This window comes from Ochotona princeps, chromosome 17, assembly GCF_030435755.1.
Source record: "Ochotona princeps isolate mOchPri1 chromosome 17, mOchPri1.hap1, whole genome shotgun sequence".
In the NCBI taxonomy this organism is placed as follows: domain Eukaryota; kingdom Metazoa; phylum Chordata; class Mammalia; order Lagomorpha; family Ochotonidae; genus Ochotona; species Ochotona princeps.
In genome coordinates, this window is record NC_080848.1 from 24,717,028 (window position 1) to 24,734,721 (window position 17,694).

The 17,694-nt window shown below is 44.9% G+C and overlaps 2 protein-coding genes across 3 annotated transcripts in view; one reads left to right on the forward strand and one right to left on the reverse strand.

The window, feature by feature from the left end:
* HLF (HLF transcription factor, PAR bZIP family member) overlaps positions 1–7,863 on the forward strand; it is a 47,328-nt gene extending 39,465 nt beyond the window's left edge. Inside the window, exons 3-4 of one of the 2 annotated variants that reach the window (XM_058676056.1) lie at positions 4,126–4,346; positions 7,174–7,863. In XM_058676056.1, the coding sequence (XP_058532039.1) occupies positions 4,126–4,346; positions 7,174–7,392 (440 nt within the window). In that variant the 3' untranslated portion in view covers positions 7,393–7,863. The remainder of the gene's footprint in view (positions 1–4,125; positions 4,347–7,173) is intronic. The other variant, XM_004591006.2, reaches the window with a different exon arrangement.
* A 726-nt stretch (positions 7,864–8,589) lies between these two features.
* The window catches only part of MMD (monocyte to macrophage differentiation associated), a 76,626-nt gene continuing 67,521 nt past the window's right edge, over positions 8,590–17,694 (reverse strand). Inside the window, exon 8 of the transcript XR_009246941.1 lies at positions 8,590–9,967. The gene's annotated coding sequence lies outside the window, so the exon portion shown is untranslated. The remainder of the gene's footprint in view (positions 9,968–17,694) is intronic.

A 17,694-nucleotide genomic window follows, 5' to 3' on the forward strand; every position in this document is an offset into this window, starting at 1 on the left:
TTTTTAAGATTATTTATTTATTTATTGGAAAGGCAGTTTTACAGAGAGAAGGAGAGACAGAAAGATCTCCCATCCACTGCCTCACTCCCCATGGCCAGAGCTGAGCCAATCCAAAGCCAGGAGCCAGAAGCCTCTTCCAGGTTTCCCACGCAGGTGCAGCATCCCAAGACCTTGGGCCATCTTCGACTGCTTTCCCAGGCCACAAGCAGGGAGCTGGATGGGAAGTGGAGCAGCCGGGACATGAACCTGGTTCCCATATGAGATCCTGGCATGTGTAAGGATTTAGCCACTGAGTGGTCACGGTCGACCCAGAAGAGCTTTTAAACATGAATACACATGCACCCTTAATGTGTAAGTGAAATTGACACCTTGAGATTTGATTGTTTACCCCTCCTGAACTGTGGCCTTTCTACTTTTTATTTGTTGAACTCTTTATTGTTTGGAATATTAAGACCGTGACTATGAAGTAAATTAAAATGTTGCAAAACATTTTTTTAAAGATCATATTATTAGAATTATGTCTGTGAACTACATGAAATCTGTTCTTTTTATGGCAATAAAAATAATTTTGTAAGATTTATTTATTTTTATTTGAAAGGCAGATTTTATAGAGAGAAGAAGAGAGGTCTTCCATCTGCTGCTTCACTTTCCAAATGGCTGCAACAGCCAAAGCTGAGCTGATGTGAAGCTGGGACCCAGGAACTTTTGCCAGGTCTCCCACATGGGTGCAGGGACCCAAAGGCTTGAGCCATCTTTCACTGCTTCCCCTGGCCACAAGTTGAGAGCTGGATTGGAAATGGAGCATCTGGGACACAAGCTGACACCCATATGGGTTGCTGGTGCCCCAGGATGGAGGGTTAGCATGCTGTGCCCCATGGCTGTCCATCAAATTAATTTTTTAAAGGATCAACAGAACCCACTTTTAAAAGAGCAGCAGATATTAAGAAGCAATGCACAGAGAAATAAATGTCCAACAAGCCTGTGCTGTGGTCAGTATCAGTCATAACCGGAGAAATGTAAACTGACGCAGCTGTGATGTTTGTACACGCCACGTTGGCAGCACTTGAAACTAAACCTGGATTGCGGTGTGCATGCCCATAAATATTGGTTCAGCTATAAGTAAGTTTGACATTTTGGGAACACAATTTGCCAGTTTTTAGAAAAATGAAATGCAGATACTTCTGCATTAATGTTCCCACTTTGAGAAGTCTCTTCTGTAAATTACGTACACCTGGATGTTCATCAGTTGGGTGTCATTAACAAGTCTGTCACATATCCAAACTCTGCATACTTCTCAGTCTTTAAAAAAAAACCCAAAGTATTCTATTTGTACTAATTCAAGGAGGTTCCATGCAGTATATTCATGTATCAAAAAAGTAAGTCAGGATATATGGTTAGTGTATGCCCATTTTTGTTAAATCACTTCTCTATAAAAACCAAGCCATGAGAGGTTCACACTTAACAGTTAAGGCATATCACCTCTGGGAGCAGCTGTAATAAGAACTTGCGGGAGAATAGCCAAATGAGAACTTTGACACATTCCTGTTGAAACTTTACAGTGAATATTTTTTATAATTAAAAATTAACATGTTGCATTCTCCAATTGAGCATTAACGGGCACCTCCCCCTGTTACCCAATGACACTGTAGACATTTTGGAATGAAGGATAAGGAAAAAAAAAAAAACCTGAGTCCAGCAAAGTTAACTCATGAACAATCCATATATATAAGATAGCATGCCAGATGCTCGAGAGAAGAGGGGCCTGGATTTGCCACTGACTGATGCTGTGGTCCACCATAGTCTTTCTTGGTTCTGCAGGTGGGGAGCCCTACTCCTCTATAGGAAAGGGTTAAAGAAAGAAACATGAGTTCTGTCTAAATGTCAGGTGAGACTGTGAGCCTGTTCCCTGGCTGAATGCCAGAATCTCACAGGGCTACCACCCAATGGAGCCTGCTCTGCAGTCCACCACGTTAGTGAGGAGCTGGATGGAGATGAAAGAGAGAAGATTCGAAATACTTTTTTTTTTTAAAGATTTATTATTATTGGAAAGCCTGATATACAGAGAGGAGGAGAGACAGAGAGGAAGATCTTCCATCCAATGTTTCACTCCCCAACGAGCTGGTGTGTGCCAATCCGATGCCGGGAACCTGGAACCTCTTCCAGGTCTCCCACACGGGTGCAGGGTCCCAAAGCTTTGGGCCGTCCTCAACTGCTTTCCCAGGCCACAAGCAGGGAGCTGGATGGGAAGTGGAGCTGCTGGGATTAGAACCGGCGCCCATATGGGATCCCGGGGCTTTCAAGGCGAGGACTTTAGCCACTAGGCCATGCCGCCGGTCCAGATTCGAAATAGTTTGTAGTCTGGGATAAGAGAGTGAGTGTGTATGTGTATGTGTAGCCTAAGGTGATGGATTGTAGCATAACGTTAGGAAGTCTTAGGAATAAATTTGAAGTAACCTGGAGCAGTTAGACCTGAGAAGGTTCATGAGGAGCTGCTTGGAGAGGCAGAATAGGGGCTCGTCACTTGTAAGCTGTTGGCAGAGTGGCTGCGGTGATGAGGCATTGGGTGGTTTATTAATAAGTTCAAAGAGAGTTCCTTAAGGAAGAATAAAATCCCCATTTGCCTGACATATGATTCATTTTCAGAGGCAAACTCAAGAGGTGCAAGATCAAATGTAGTTTAACACTGTCCAGGACAGAACTCAGCTGTCCTTAAAAGCTGGAGCTGAACTGCAGCTTAGCTAATGAGAAATCCTCACCAACTCTGCCAATGCCTCGGGGCCCATCTCTTCCTCTTGGCAAGCAGCAAAGAGTATGCAAAGCAAGTGGGGACCAAAAAGGTCACACAGAGCATGCGTATTGCGAGTTCCCCTCCAAGCCGAAAGCACACAAGCATGGGCTCACGGTTGGGCCAGAATCAGAGCCAGCAGCTTTGTGCTTCAGCCGAGGATAAGCTTCAATAAAAACTAAAGGACACTTCACACACTGACCTACTGTTGGCTCTGAGTAAGAGGAGATGGGCCAAAGAGCAGCTGAGCTGTATCCTCCCCCTTTATTCCCTGGGTGTGAAAGCAGTGATTATAAAATTCAGAGCTCCTCGAGTAAACAGTAGGGCATGTTGAGGTCACCTGCATGAGTAAGACAGATGCATAACTACAGTAAACCCATTGTTATGTGAATGTGCACTCAAGTAGTTTGGCCTGAAGAACCCTTGGTACAAGTGAGATTGTCTGCACATTGTCTTTTGTAATTAGTCAAACATTTCTTGCACTTGTCCCCTCTTCCTGGTTTCCACTGCCACTCATCATGTGTGCATGGCTGTGTCTCATCTGTCTCCATATACGCCCTCTTCAATCCACTCTTCACACTACTCAAGTCTTCTTTCCAGATGTCAGCTGTTGGTCACATTCATGTCTAGAACCCTTCAGCAACATGCAGGAACTTTTATAATACCCCACCACCCACTTTGTGGGGGCACATCTCTTGCCTCTACCCTCTGTGTGCGTGGTTTTCTGATTCAGTGCTCCTGCTACCTAAGACTACGTGGAGTTCCTCAAGGAATGCACGCCCTGTCTTGTCTCAGTGCCTGCAGTGCCTTTTTGGTGGATCACAGTCTCAAGAAGCAACTATGTATAGTATCATTTCAGGCGAGTGTTCCTGAGGCTCCCTGGTGAGGCTCCTGGTTTCCTTGTACTCCTGGATGCGTTTGAGGGTTCCCTCGGAGCACCTGCACTCCAGTTGTTAGTCTTTCTCCCCAATACACCTGGAAAAGAGCTAAGAAGGGGAATTCATGAACTTCCTGTTTGTTGCACCTTGCTGAGTATTTAACTCCACAGTTGGTGCTCCATGGCTATGTCATAGGAAAGAATGAATGTATTTATTTTTTATTTGGTTTCTACTTCGCCAGTTGTTGAGCATGCATGTCATCGTCTTGCCTGGTGTAGCATGAGTACAGTGGCACTCACCCTGTGTTGTTGGAAATACGGTAAAGATGAGTAAGATCCATGATATTAGAGCCTTCAAGAAGTTAGTTGGAGACTCTTGCCACTCAGCAGGGAGCATTATTAAGTTGCAGCTGCTGGGTCTCCCTTATAGTGTTCATTCATTGAAACTTCTGCATTGTTCCAGGTCAGCTGTTGCCAGCAAACCGCAATACGCCAAGTCCCATCGATCCAGACACCATTCAGGTCCCAGTGGGTTATGAGCCAGATCCAGCAGATCTCGCCCTGTCCAGCGTCCCTGGCCAGGAAATGTTTGACCCTCGCAAACGCAAGTTCTCTGAGGAAGAACTGAAGCCACAACCCATGATCAAGAAAGCTCGCAAAGTCTTTATCCCTGATGATCTGAAGGTAAATTGGAACTGGTAATCAGGCTCTGGGAGGATGGAGAGTGCTGTGAAGAGAAAAATCAGAAGTGTGACTCCAGGATAACCGTAGAAGTTGATAGACAGGGAGTGGCCCTTAGTGTGCAGCTGGTAGGCCTGTGGCTTCCTTTTTGGGTGTCTTCTGAGCAGTGCATCCATGCCTTAGGAGTGAATAGCAACAAGGAAAGGACTGAAATGAGAAGCAGACCTTCCTTTTATAAAGGAAGCAGACCTGCTGCTGTCAGCAAGGAGATCCACAAAAACCACACACCATCAAATGGAAATCTCCCAGCTTGGAAAGGCACAACCTTTGAGGCTGGGAATAGTCAACCTGAGAATCAAAACAGACCAGTGTATCGTAGAAACACCAGAAAAATCTAAAGTCCCTAAAGTCCTCATGGAACTCAAGTCAGGTGATGAAATGGGAGTGTTGACTTGTCCAAGGGGATCATAACAGCCAGTCTTGCCAGGTGGGGGTCCTGCATAGCTGACTGGCATTGGCCCCTAGGAGACAGAAGGGCACAGCGCAGAGGATGAGTGCCAAATATGTAAACGTTGCTTAGGATCCTGCGCTCCCGACCTGCCTCCCCAGCTCCAAAGCCACTGTGAACTGGCAAAGGAAGGTGAGTTAGTGTTTTTAGATCAGGACACTCTTTCTGTGGTCAGTCTCCAGTATCCCTGGAGACCCACCCCATTCCTGACTCTGCTTCCCCCCTTTGGGTTTATTCTCCATCTCCTTTGCTGGTTCCTCTGCGCATGTGGACAGGTGAGGAAGCATCAAGGTTGGAAGCATCATGGTTGTGAGACAAACTCCAAGGGAGAGACAATTGGCTTTTACCCTTAGATCTGTAGCAAACTCCCTCGTCCTTAAAAACCTGAGGAGCAACGTCACAGGCCTGAGCAGGTCTATGGCGGTACCGCATCCCCATCCCCTACTGCCTGCATGCTTATTCTCAGGTATTCCTTCCCCTCCAGGGCTCCTATGCCCCTTATGCAGTCAGTGATGCTCCCTAAGTCAGCCCTTGGAAAGCATACTTAGGCAAAGAAAGTGTGATGGCCTCCCTGGCACTGTGAAGTGGGTCGCATCGGGATTGGCACTTCACTCTAGTAAACTTCACCTTTGGGCCCGCTTCCCATATGGCACCACTGAATCCCTGGCTGCCTTCAGCCTTCCCCCCTTCCTCCAGCTCCTCTGCTGCTGTACTGAAACATAGCCAGCAAATTTCACCAACAAGCGTTGCAGCCCTGCCCGAGTTGGACACACTTGTTGTAGACTTCTTTAAAGGGCCTTGCCTTCCCTAGGAAGATGCACCAACTTTTCTGAAGGTGGTTTTTCACCCTGCTACATATGATTATGAAGTGTGTAGAAAGCTGGCAATGCTCTTTAAGTAAGATGCCTTTTGCCAATTGTGAGGAGCAGTCAGGAGGTACCTGCACACGCTTTCCGACTGTACATGGCAGGTGTCTGCTGAGGGTGATGGCAGGTCTAGGTGCTGAACACTGACCTGGGGTCTTTCTGTTGGCCTTGGGCCTGGACCATGTGGCCTTCCCATGCCAACTGGCCCTTGGAATCCTTGGGGCAGGTAAGGACTGGGAGGGAAGTGTGTGACTGCACGGACATCTGCTTTACCAGGGCTTGAGGTTTGCTTTGACAGGTGGTCGTCAGAAGAGTGCTGCAAAGTCCGTCAGCTTATACTAGCAATGAATTGGGAAAGTCTGAAAGAATATTCTGGTTCATTTATCTTCCTAGCAAGCTTTCTCTTGTTAGAAAGAACAGTAGTGGAGGAGGAAGGAGGGGTTATTTTCACATTATCCACGGTTACTGAGGCCACAAGTACAGAGAAACAGGGAATTAGACTAAATGGCTTAAATGTTAGCCAGCCATATGGGTATATTGATAAGTGGCCAGTTGAGGACTTTTTTGCCTTAAATTATCCAAGTATCCATATATATTATATATAATATTGTAACAGTTTGGGAGGATACAAACTAAAAGGTGAAAGATGCTTACTAATATTATTTGCTTCTTTCCTGTAATACATATTACAGAGATATCACTTTTACAACTTGGTATTAATCCTTTTGAACCTCTTTTTACAATCCATGATACTGTGATTTTCAAATCAAAGTGGGATGAGCAAATAAGTACTCACCTGTAAATTTCTGTTATTCTCACCCACATAATGCTGTAACTTAAATAACTTTTGATGCAACTTGGGAATTATTTTGAACAACAGCACAGTATTCCAGTGTATGACTCTAACATAATAATTATGAAATTTCCTACAGAGAAATAGTTCATTATTACATTTTTTTTCTGTTACAACCAATGCAGCAATTAAAAAAGTTGTGCTTGTGTCTGTGTGCACATACAGTGAAATTGCTATAAGGTGCAATCCTAGAAGTAGCCTTACTATAGTACCTGCATTTGACCAACCGATGGGCCACACTGCCTTTGGAAAGCATTGTGCCAAGTTCTACCAAAGAAACAGAATGAGCGCTCAGGGGCTAAAAGTACTTTGCAAATAAAAACTTAAGCAAAGGTGGTACAGAAAGTTGGCATGCAACTCAGGGTGCAAAGCAGGACGCTTGCTTTCATTCAGCCCTTGACTTCTACCTCAGGGCACACAGCCCCTAAGAAGCAAACAGAGCAGAAGCCTGTGATGGCAGACGGAAGCCTCGGTCTGAGCCTCAGTCCAGGCCTGAAGGCCTGCCGGCCTCCTGGCTGATGATCAGTGTCACTGAAATCTAATGCCTTGGTGTTTTCTTTCTTTTGTTTGTTTGTTTTTGTTTCTCCTTCTGCAACTAATGAGCAGGATGACAAGTACTGGGCAAGGCGCAGAAAGAACAACATGGCGGCCAAGCGCTCCCGCGACGCCCGTCGGCTGAAGGAGAATCAGATTGCCATCCGGGCCTCGTTCCTTGAGAAGGAGAACTCCGCCCTGCGCCAGGAGGTGGCCGACTTGAGGAAGGAGCTGGGCAAGTGCAAGAACATACTTGCCAAGTATGAGGCCAGACACGGGCCCCTGTAGGAGGGCATTTTTGTGGGCTGGCTTTTGAATGGATGGACAGTTTGTTTCCTGTCTGATAGCTCCACACCCAAACCAACCTTTCTGACATCAGCACTTTACCAGAGGCATAAACACAATCGACTCACGTTTTGGTGTACATCCGTATGTAAGTGTGTGTATGTGTGTACATGTGCTCATGCTGGGATGTGTGTGTGTGTGCGTGCGCGCGTGTGCGTTTCCTTTGCACTTGCCATTTCTAGGTAGTCCCCTCATTCTGTTTTAGTTCCAAAACAAGGAAGGTGCCATGTTTTTACTGAACCCTGGAGACTCTCGGGGTCTTCCTCCCCATCCTTTCTCGGCTCCTGCCCTTTCCCTATGGCTTCGTGTTCCAGCTTTCCTACTCGGTCAGGACTCTGGGTTCACTCCGAGGGGCCCCTGCTGCCTGGGTGGGTCTCAGTTCTCAAGAGTTCCAGCTCTTGTTTCTGTTCAGTCTGTACTTTACCATGCTGACAAGGTGCGCCAAACAACTGACTTCACACTACACTGCGGTTCTACTCACAGGTTGCTTTCCTCCTATTTTGAGTTTTGGTGGAAATCGTCTTCAAATTTAAAGTGCTGTTTAGATTTCTTGGATCCCATGTTTACTTACTGCTAATAAGTTTCCTTTTAATTCTTCCAGTCCCTGATAAGTAAGTCAGAGTTCTGTCGTAGAACACAGAGTGTGTCCGTGCACCGTCCGCACCTAAAGCAATAACCCTGCTGTGCACTAGAGCATGCTGCCTGAGTATTACTAGTGGACGTAGGATATTTTCCCTGCCTAAGGATCTCACTGTCTTTTAAACACAAAACTTAATGCATTTGAGCATGACCAGAACATCCCCAGTTCAGCGAAGCAGAGGGAAATGGGAGGTCAAAGAATGAAGGGTTAATTTCTCAGGCCACAAGCCAGAAAAAAAAAATGTGTCCTGGCCCAGCCTTTGATGTTGCCACATTTGGTTTTCTCTCCCAAACCTTTTCCTTATCTCCCTTGATATTCAAAGACACTTCGAGTACTTAAGATTCAAATTTCCCATTTTTGGTAATATATATTTTTTTGTGAATTATACTTTGCTGTTTTTAAAAAATCAGTTAATAAGTTGATGTTTCATTAAGACCCTTTTTCCTCATGGTATCCTCTTTGAATGCCTCACAAATTAATGATTCTAGAGCTTATGTTTCTTATTTTGTTTGCTTTTTGAATGTATGTGCTCTTATAAAATAGACTTCTGAAAAACGAATGTATAAGACACTGGTGTATCTTACAAGGGGATGGCGTTGTCACAGACTGTGGTTAACCCAATCAATCTAAATGTTTACTATAGACCAAAAGGAGATTATGAAATTGTTTAATGTTTATACAGAGTAATTATAGGAAGTTCTTTTTTTGTACAGTATTTTTCAGATATAAATACTGACAATGTATTTTGGAAGACATATATTATATATAGAAAAGAGAAAAGGAAAACTATTCCGTGTTTTAAAATTATATAGCAAAGATATATATATTCGCTTGTGCTGTACAGAGAAGACGTGCTTGGGGGTTTTTGAAGTCTTTAATATTTTAAGCCTATCACTGACACATCAGCATGTTTTCTGCTTTAAATTAAAATTTTTATGACAGTATCAAGGCTTGCCGTGATGAATCATGCTCTGAAATACACAAGGAGCCTCCTTCTTTCTTCTTAGGTCTCAGAAAGGAGTCGGCTAACATCACCCAAAAGCACAAAATGGATTTTTAGTCAAATATTTATTGGATGATACAGTGTTTTTTAGGAAAAGCATCTGTCACAAAAATGTTCACTTCAAAATCCAGAGTTCCTGGAATGGAGCGTTCCTGCCGGTGCCCCCAGAGCTCCGTTCCCCTGGGGGCCTGTGTGTCTTATGCAGTAGAAAGGCGATCCCGGTGCTAGGCATATGGCCTCTAATTTGATAGACGTTTTGACTTTAAAGATGATTGTTCTTTTGTTTCATCAAGTTGTATAATGTCAAGAGATTCTGCTGTTACTGCAAAGAAACATTTTGTGCTAGATTAAAAATACTCTTTTATCCATGGAATGTTCCAGTTTCCTGCCTCCAGAGTATCTTGATTATGCAGTGCACTGGTGGTCTCTTTGTCGGTGCATCAGCAAAGCTTCTCTCATGGTGCCGTGGCCTTTGGAAACCCCGCCAGAGGATATTCCTGGTAGATAACCACTTTGTGCCAAGCGACAGGTAATGGCAAGAAATGGAGAGGATTAGAATGAAAACAAACCGTCAGATTGATAGCTAGCAAACTCTGCAGAAACCTCTTACAGTCATAAGCAGAACTGAAAGATAGTTGGTGAGAAACAGAAGTGGGCAGCGAGCTGGCCCTTTCCTCCGTGAGAGGCCAGTTGCAGACTTGGTGAATGACATTGATCATTTTCAGAAAGCTGTGTGTTTAAGTAGAGAAGTGTTGACAGATTGCACCAGAGACCACCCAGATTTCCTGAAGTATCAAATGGTGGCTGAAAACCCGTGTTTGAGAACTGATCCTTCTCAGAATTAGGTTGTGTCAAATGAACATCACAAATTTCTTCTGCAGAAAAAAATGAAAAGATAATAAAACATGTTTTGTATGTCAGGAAAGATTTCAGAGACCTACTTCATCTTAAAAAATGGAAATATTTTGGAGTCTGTACAGGTACCTTATACCTAAGACTTTGTCACCACACCACACACACACACACACACACATCCCTGATTGTCTGCATATCTGTTTGGGGGCAAATTAACTGTGAAACAACAAAGTTCTGTTAAATGGGGTGGGAAGCCATGGCCTTGGGTCAACCCAGGTCAAATGATTAACTGCCACCTGCAGCTATTCACCATTTCATCCTCAGCATCTTTGAGTAATTAATTAGTTGACCATTAAAATGATTCCAAATCATATGGCAGCTTCATTTAGAAATGGTTTGGAGTGGACAGCCCAGGATTTCCTGATAAAGTTGTATTGTCATTGCTTTTTGCAAAGGAAGGCCAGTGTTGATGGTCCCATCTCTGCACACTGCCTCGAGGAGCTAGGGAATCCAAGAGCTGTAAAGGATCACTTCCTCTGGAGAAAGTAGCCACTTTGGACCGTTCATAAACCACACCAGGAAGATTATGATAGGGCTGTTGTGTTTGTAGACAACAGACCTCCGAAGAACTGCCCTCAATGCAGAAGGACCCTCTACATGGGTGAGGTATGGATGGGATGGGATGGGATGCAGGCGTGGTGGGGAGGTACAGGTGGGAGGCTGTGTCATATAACCCAGAGGTTCTTCCTAGCCCAGTGAAGTGGGAATCCACAGCAATTATACATGCAAACATCCTGGGGTCTGCTTTTAGAAAAGTTGAGAGTTTTAAGTGCCACCCTTCCCATAGCTTTGGGGCAAAACAGACATCCTATAAATGACAGTTAAAATTTGCTTTTTTTTTTTATAGTTCACCTAATTTATTACCCAATGACCCTTTTAAGAAAAATAATTTTTTATCAAAGTTCATCAGCACAATCCCAAGGTAGGCTAGGCTGACTGTTCTGCTTGCCTCTGTGTGGAGTTCTGGATTTGACCCTGGGGTCAGCAGGTGGCCGAGGCCAGGTGCTCTGTTCTCCATGTGGCAAACACCTTCTGTCCACAATCTGTCCCCTCCTGCTGACAACATCGAGGTATCCTCCACGGGCTAGGCCAACGTTTCCGGGTTTTCTCAGCAATTCATAATGTCACATTAAAAAAACGAAGGCTTACCCTGAAACTTGATAAATTTGATTTAGCAACTATACATCTGACAAGGGCCTGGTATGTGTAAGGGTGTGTGTATATGTGTGTGAGACATAGAGTCTGTGATTTTTGCGCACCTTACGAAAATATAACAATAGTTTATTATCTCTTAAGCAACACCACAAAGATTGCATTTGTTAAACAGGTAAAAGTTGACACAAGGCTGGTTTAACCAGAAGCATGATACTGGTGGTATCTGTGCTGTGAAGTCCCAACATTTGTTTGTAATGTTTAATAAACTTTGTTTTCATTTCTTTATGAAGTTTTGTTTAGTCAGCTAGCAATTGGATTCTGTCCTGACCTTGATAACGAAGTGACCACTCACAGATTACACAAATGATAAGTTGGGACAACTTAATACCCACTTCAGAGAGGAGACATTGAAAGGGAGGTTAAGCCTATCTAATGTCACATTGGTACGAATGGCAGAGGGATTGCAGTTGGATGACTGACCAGCAGCTAGAAGGCTGGTGTCCAACAGGTCACAGACTAGTGTCTTGTTGGATATATAAAAAACAGATGGTAGGAGTACAGCTCTAGTGATGCCTAGGGGGCCCAGAAAATCTGAATTTTTAAAGTACTCCCTGCTAACGCTCATGTGTATCCAAGTAAATGGAAGCAGGATTCATAGACTTGGCTCTTAATTTGAGTTCTTGGCCTTTGGAAGATCCATGGAGAAATCTTAAGACATCTTATATATAGCAATGTAATTAATTAAAAAAATGAAATGCAATTTAAAAAAAAAGAAAAAAAAAGAGTAAGCCGAGTGGAACACGAAAAAAAAAAGACATCTTATATATAAACACCCATAAACATACACGAGGCCACGCTCTGTTCATTCCCAGTCGTACAAAAGCCCTGAGACCCCTACCATGCTGCTCCTGTGACATGGCTCTTCCATTCATGGAATAATGTGACAAACCTCCCAGCCACTGAACACCTCTCTTAGAACATCTGAATTCAGTTTCCTCTGAAAATCATTTCATTGCCTTACACATCTTTTGGGGCTTATTGAGACAAGAACTGAATGAAGAGTTTTGAAATCTTGCCTTTGTGATCAGGAGCTGGCTTCTTAATAGCAATCAGGAGGTCCTTTGGAGAAGAAAAGTCCAGTTGAAGAAAGGGATGGAGATGAGGTCCTTTCTGCCTCAGGGCTTTGAGGCCCTGAGGATGCAGGTCCACAGTGCTGTGTCTGACTTCTTCCCATCCTACAAAGCCTGGTACAGTGCCTGGAAATGACAGCAAGAACTGACTGAGTCCTGGACTCTGTGCCTCCACCATCTCATTTAACTTCATGCGATTGAGAAGGTCTTATAGGTGGAAATACACACGTGGATATTGAATGACTGGAATTTATACCAAGACCCAAGCTGGAGTCGAGTTTGACAAGGGTAAGAAATGAACAATTTATCAAACCCATTCCATTTCCTTCTGGAAGTTATACTACCTTTTCCAGGCTCCCTGGCATTTAGTGTGGCCATTCAACTGCATTCGGTTGCATGCAATACAAGAAGTGCCTACAGGAACCATGCCATGATGACCCCACAGCTGTATGATTGCTGCTGTTGTCTCCTGTCTCCTAGGAAAGTTGGATGCTGAAAAAGAAAAGACCTGGGAGCCTAGCTCACTGACTGTTTCCTGAGGAAGCGTAAAACCTCTGTGCTAAGGTATTGAAACGCTGGCATTGTCACAGTGAGCATCTACTTCTTTATGCTTGGCTAAGGTCCTGGCATGTTTGCCAGGTGGGAGAGTGGAGATGGTTCCTGGTGCAATCCAGAGTCATCACTTCTCACTGTGTGACCTTGAAGTTCACATACCTGCTGTGCAACCCCCTACCCTTGTTTGGTTCAGCCTGCTGGACGGGACTCCAAATAGCACCACCCGTCATCTGCGTTTTACCCTGCATTTGAACACTGTCCAGGGCTGCCCAGCTTCTACATTGAGATCAGCTTTCCTGTTCATGATCCTCTCCCAAGTCCAGATCCTCTGGCCACTCAGTCCTTCCTTCACCCCCAGTCCATGATAAATACTTAGAAGTAAGGTCTGCTATTTCTTGGAGAACTGGTGTTCCAATTTTTTTATTTACATATTCTCTGAATTTATTTTTATTTATTTTTTACAATTTTGTTTATTTTACTTGAAAGAGTTACAGATAGAGGAGGAGACACAGAGATCTTCCATCTTCTGATTCACTCCCCAAATGGCAGCAACAGCCAGAGCTGAGCCAATTTGAATTAAGGAACCAGGAGCTTCTTCATGGTCACACACACGGGTGCAGGGGCACAAGCACTTTAGCCATCCTCCACTGCTTTTCCAGACCGTAAGCAGAGAGCCGGATCAGAAGTAGAGAAACCGAGACTAGAACTCATCCCCATATGGAATGTGGGTGCAGCAGGTAAAGGATTAACTCTGGCTTCTGGCTTTGAATTGGCTCACCTCTGGCCTTTGTGGCCACTTGGGGAGTGAACCAGCAGATAGAAGATCTTTCTGTCTGTAAATCTGACTTTCCAATAAAAATACTATATATTTGTGTGTATGTGTGTGTGTGTATGTATATATATATGTATATATATATATTAAAGGGAGGGATGGAAAGGGGAAAGGTAGCGGGGCAAGAGATGGAGAGCATCCATATGCTGATTCAGCCTCCCAGTGGCCAACAACAGCAAAGATGGCATGGGCTAGAGCCGGGAGTAGAGTCTCCCCATATGGGTTACAGAAATCAAATGCTTAAGCCAATCCAGCATTCCACCTTAAGATTTTAGAATCAGAACCGGGACTTGAACCCTTGGCACTCTGTTCGCTGTTTATCTTTTTAAATATAATTCAAAATTCATAAACTGGGACTGTCCGCATGCTCGCCTGAAACAGATGCAAGGCGGGGTGAATCTGGGAGATTGTACCAGGAAGCTGATGCTTGAGGCCAGGATAAGCAGGAACTGGTGAGGAAAAGAGGGAGAGGGGCATTCAGGGCAGCAGGACAGAGGCCATGAGAACAGATCACGCCTCTGGGCAGTGGGATGACTGGAGCAGCAATCTAAGAAAATAAACCAAGGCCAGACCTTGAGGTCCCTGCATGGAGCTCTAAGCACTTTATCCTCCCCAGAGTGATCTGAGCAGACTTCTGTGTTAGCAAGATGATGCCAGCAGTTGTGTGGAAGATAGAGTGCCAAGAATCGGGCTGAGTTCTTCATGGGTATCTGAAAAAGTCTCTAGGATGAGATGGGTGGAAATGTCCAAGGGCTACAGAGGAGGGCGAACCATAGTTGGGTAGCAGGAGTCAAGGACAAGTCAGAGGTTCAATGTACGTGATCTCAGTTGGTCTGTGTTCATAATGAGGTGAGAGATTGTCTCAGGAGCTTGTAAATACACTCACCCCAGCACCACCCTGCTACTGGCTGAACTCGCAGCCTCAGTGTAGGATATCAGCCTATTTCCCCCAGAAGGCTTTCTTGATTTCTTCTGTTTTCTACTTCCCCTCCTTCCCCACCACCCTCAGTGGTGAGAGATGTGGGTCAGGAACTGAAGCCTTCACGTTCCAATTTAGAAATCTAAAGTGCAGAGAGCTCTGAAATCAGAATTCTGGATCATGGGAGACAACTAGAAAGTGTGAATACCAGTATTTAAACCCAAGTGTGTTGTGCTCAGTCCTTCACTCTCCCAGATAGGATGACTTTTGCCTACTTGCCCACTCCCCTTTCTTGCTTGCACACCTGTCCAGTTCTTGAGTGCCGCTGATACTCTCATTGCACTAGAGAGCTCCTACCTCCAGCTGTAACTGTCTGGAGCAGGAGGGACACTCAGGAGCCACTCCGTTAAGTTGGCTGAAGACTTGATACGATGTGGTGGCCCTCAAACTTTACTGCTCACTGTCATTGCCCAGGGAATCTTTGAAAGAATCCTAATTCTGGGGCCAGTATTGTGGCACAGCGAGTAAGGTTACCACCTGCATTGCCAGCATCCTTCATGGTCATTGGTTTGAGTTCCAGCTACTCCACTTCTGACCCAACTTCCTGCTAATGGCCTGGGGAAGCAGAGAAGAATGGTTCAAATACCTAGGCTTGTGCCACCCACATGGGAGACCCGGAAGAAGCTCCTGGCTGCTGGCTTTGGTTTGGCCTAACCCTGAACATTGCAGCCATTTAAGGAGCGAACAGCAAATGGAAGTTCTCTCTCTCTCTCTGTAATCTTGCCTTTCAAATACATCAGTACATGTTAAAAGAATCCCAGTTCCTAGATTGTACCTCAAACCAGGAAGATCAGGGTTTGCGGGAGAAGGTAGAGCCCAGGCCTCAGTCAGTTAAAAGTGCCCCTGCCCCCCAACAGGGTAATTCCCGTTGCATCTGTGACTGCTCTCAGTCCTTGTATTCCAAGTGTGGGCCAGAGTCAGCAGTGTCAGCGGCAGCTGGGATGTTAGCTGCAATCACTTGGGTGCAGCTCAGGCCTTGGGATCAGAATCTTGGCTTGAACAAAATTTTAGGTGAATCCTATGCATGCCGCATTTTGCAAAGTGCTTCTCTTAACATCATGGAGGATTAAATAAGTTAGGGGAGAGAATGGCAGGTAAGCTCAGAGGTCTTGGACTCCCCTGATTCTTGCTCTTTCTGATGTCTAATTGTTCAGCTTTTCTTAGCATTAGAGTTACTTTCACCTACTCCATTGAAGGTGTCTACTTCTTACAAATGGGCGTACAACAAGATACTTGCTTTTTAAATTTTCCATGGTTCAAATAAGCCAAAGTGCTTTGTGGAAGGCTCATCCAGCATGGTGAAGGAGCTAGGTCATCGCTGGTTAGCTGGTGTGTGGTGTGCATGCATTTGGTGCACTGGTTAAGTTCCCAGTTATGACACCAACATTTCATATTGAAGTTACTTAACTTGAGTTCTTCCTGCTCCACTTCAGGTCCAGTTTCCTGCTAATGCATAACCTGGGAGACAGAAAGTGATGACTCAAGTATTGGGCCCCTGCCACCCACATGGAAGGCCTGAATGAAGCTGAGGGCTCCTGGTTCGGCCTGGCCCAACTCTGGATGCTGTGGGCCTTTGGGGGAGTGGATCAGTATATGGAAGATCTCTCTCCATCTGTCTCTGCCATCTTGTCTTCTATTTTTCTGTGTCTGCCTTTCACATAAAATGAATTGTAAATAAATGAAAATTAAAAAGAGTTTCTCTTGAGTGCCATGTTTTTGGATAAAGCTTATCAGAAGTACAGCATTGGATGGTCCATCCCTACCCTTCTGTTGTGTTTGAGGCTGTAGCAAGGAAATTATAAAACTGGACTAAACCGGGGTCCTCCCCCCCACCCATGCTCGAGGTCCATTTATTTTGAGCATTCACTATGGGAAAGGCTTTCTAGTAATATCTTTCTTAATCTTTAAGAAACTCAGAAATGTCACGGTAAACTTGCTTGCATTAACGTAATGTATGTAAAACAGCCTGGAGTTTGAGATACTGAGCAAGCATGAATTCCTTCCCACATGACTTCTAATCCCCTCTCCATCTTTGCAGGAGTTAGATAAGAACTCTGGAAGGAAGTGGTTCCGGATTAGTGTTCTCTCTCTGGCCTTTGAGGATCAAAGAAGTACCAGAGAAATGAGAAAACATTGGCACTTTTGTCCCACAGGCTGCATTTCCTTGCAAGAAGGCTATCCTGACATATTAGAGGGAAGCAACGATTAAGAAAGGAATCTTAGAGAATCTCTTATCTACTTGTTGGTGCTGGCAGGATCCCATCTCAGGCTTACAAAACCCATCATCAGGCTTGCCCATTAGCAACCATCATCACATAGCTCTTTTCCACCTTCAGGATCAGTTGGTGGGCTTTTGTACCCCTTCATCATCACTGATTTCCAAAAGACACCCCAAATCTGTAAAACCAGAGTGCTTGCTTTGCAAATCTAGTTTGAAATGCCTTCATCTGTGTACTCCCCCTGCCCCTGATAGGCTGCAGCCCCTGTCACTCATACATGGAAATCCTGAAGCCACATCTGAAAATGAGTCCTAAGATACGTGATATTGGAGGCCGAGGACTTTGAGCTGAACCCATAGTCCTCAGGCCTTTGGGAAGTCTGTGATTTTTCTTGGAAGTCAATACCGTGGACATCCAGCTCCAGTGTGAGTCTTAAGCCCCAACCACAGGTTTTTTTCCCCCCACAACACTTTTGCCCTTGGCAGCTTCTGGTGACTGGGGGAGGGAGTAGGAGGAAGGGATGAAAGGGGCGAGTCTTCTCAGGAACCCGGGGAGGGAAAATGATCCCCACCCCTGCCCCCGCGTGGTAAGGACTCCGTGTGTGAACACTGCAGTGCGGCCAAACATTGTCTACTCTGTTTTTCATGTTGGCTCTTTCGGCGCCCTCTGAGCTACTCTGAGCAGAACCAACAATGAAACAGACTTGGTGATGGCAGCCTTGCCCAAGGATGAGCAGATGGGAGGCTCTTTGAACATCCACGGATCCCTAAGAGGTGACCCCAACCCAATTCCCTGTGTGCTCAACCTCACCACCGCC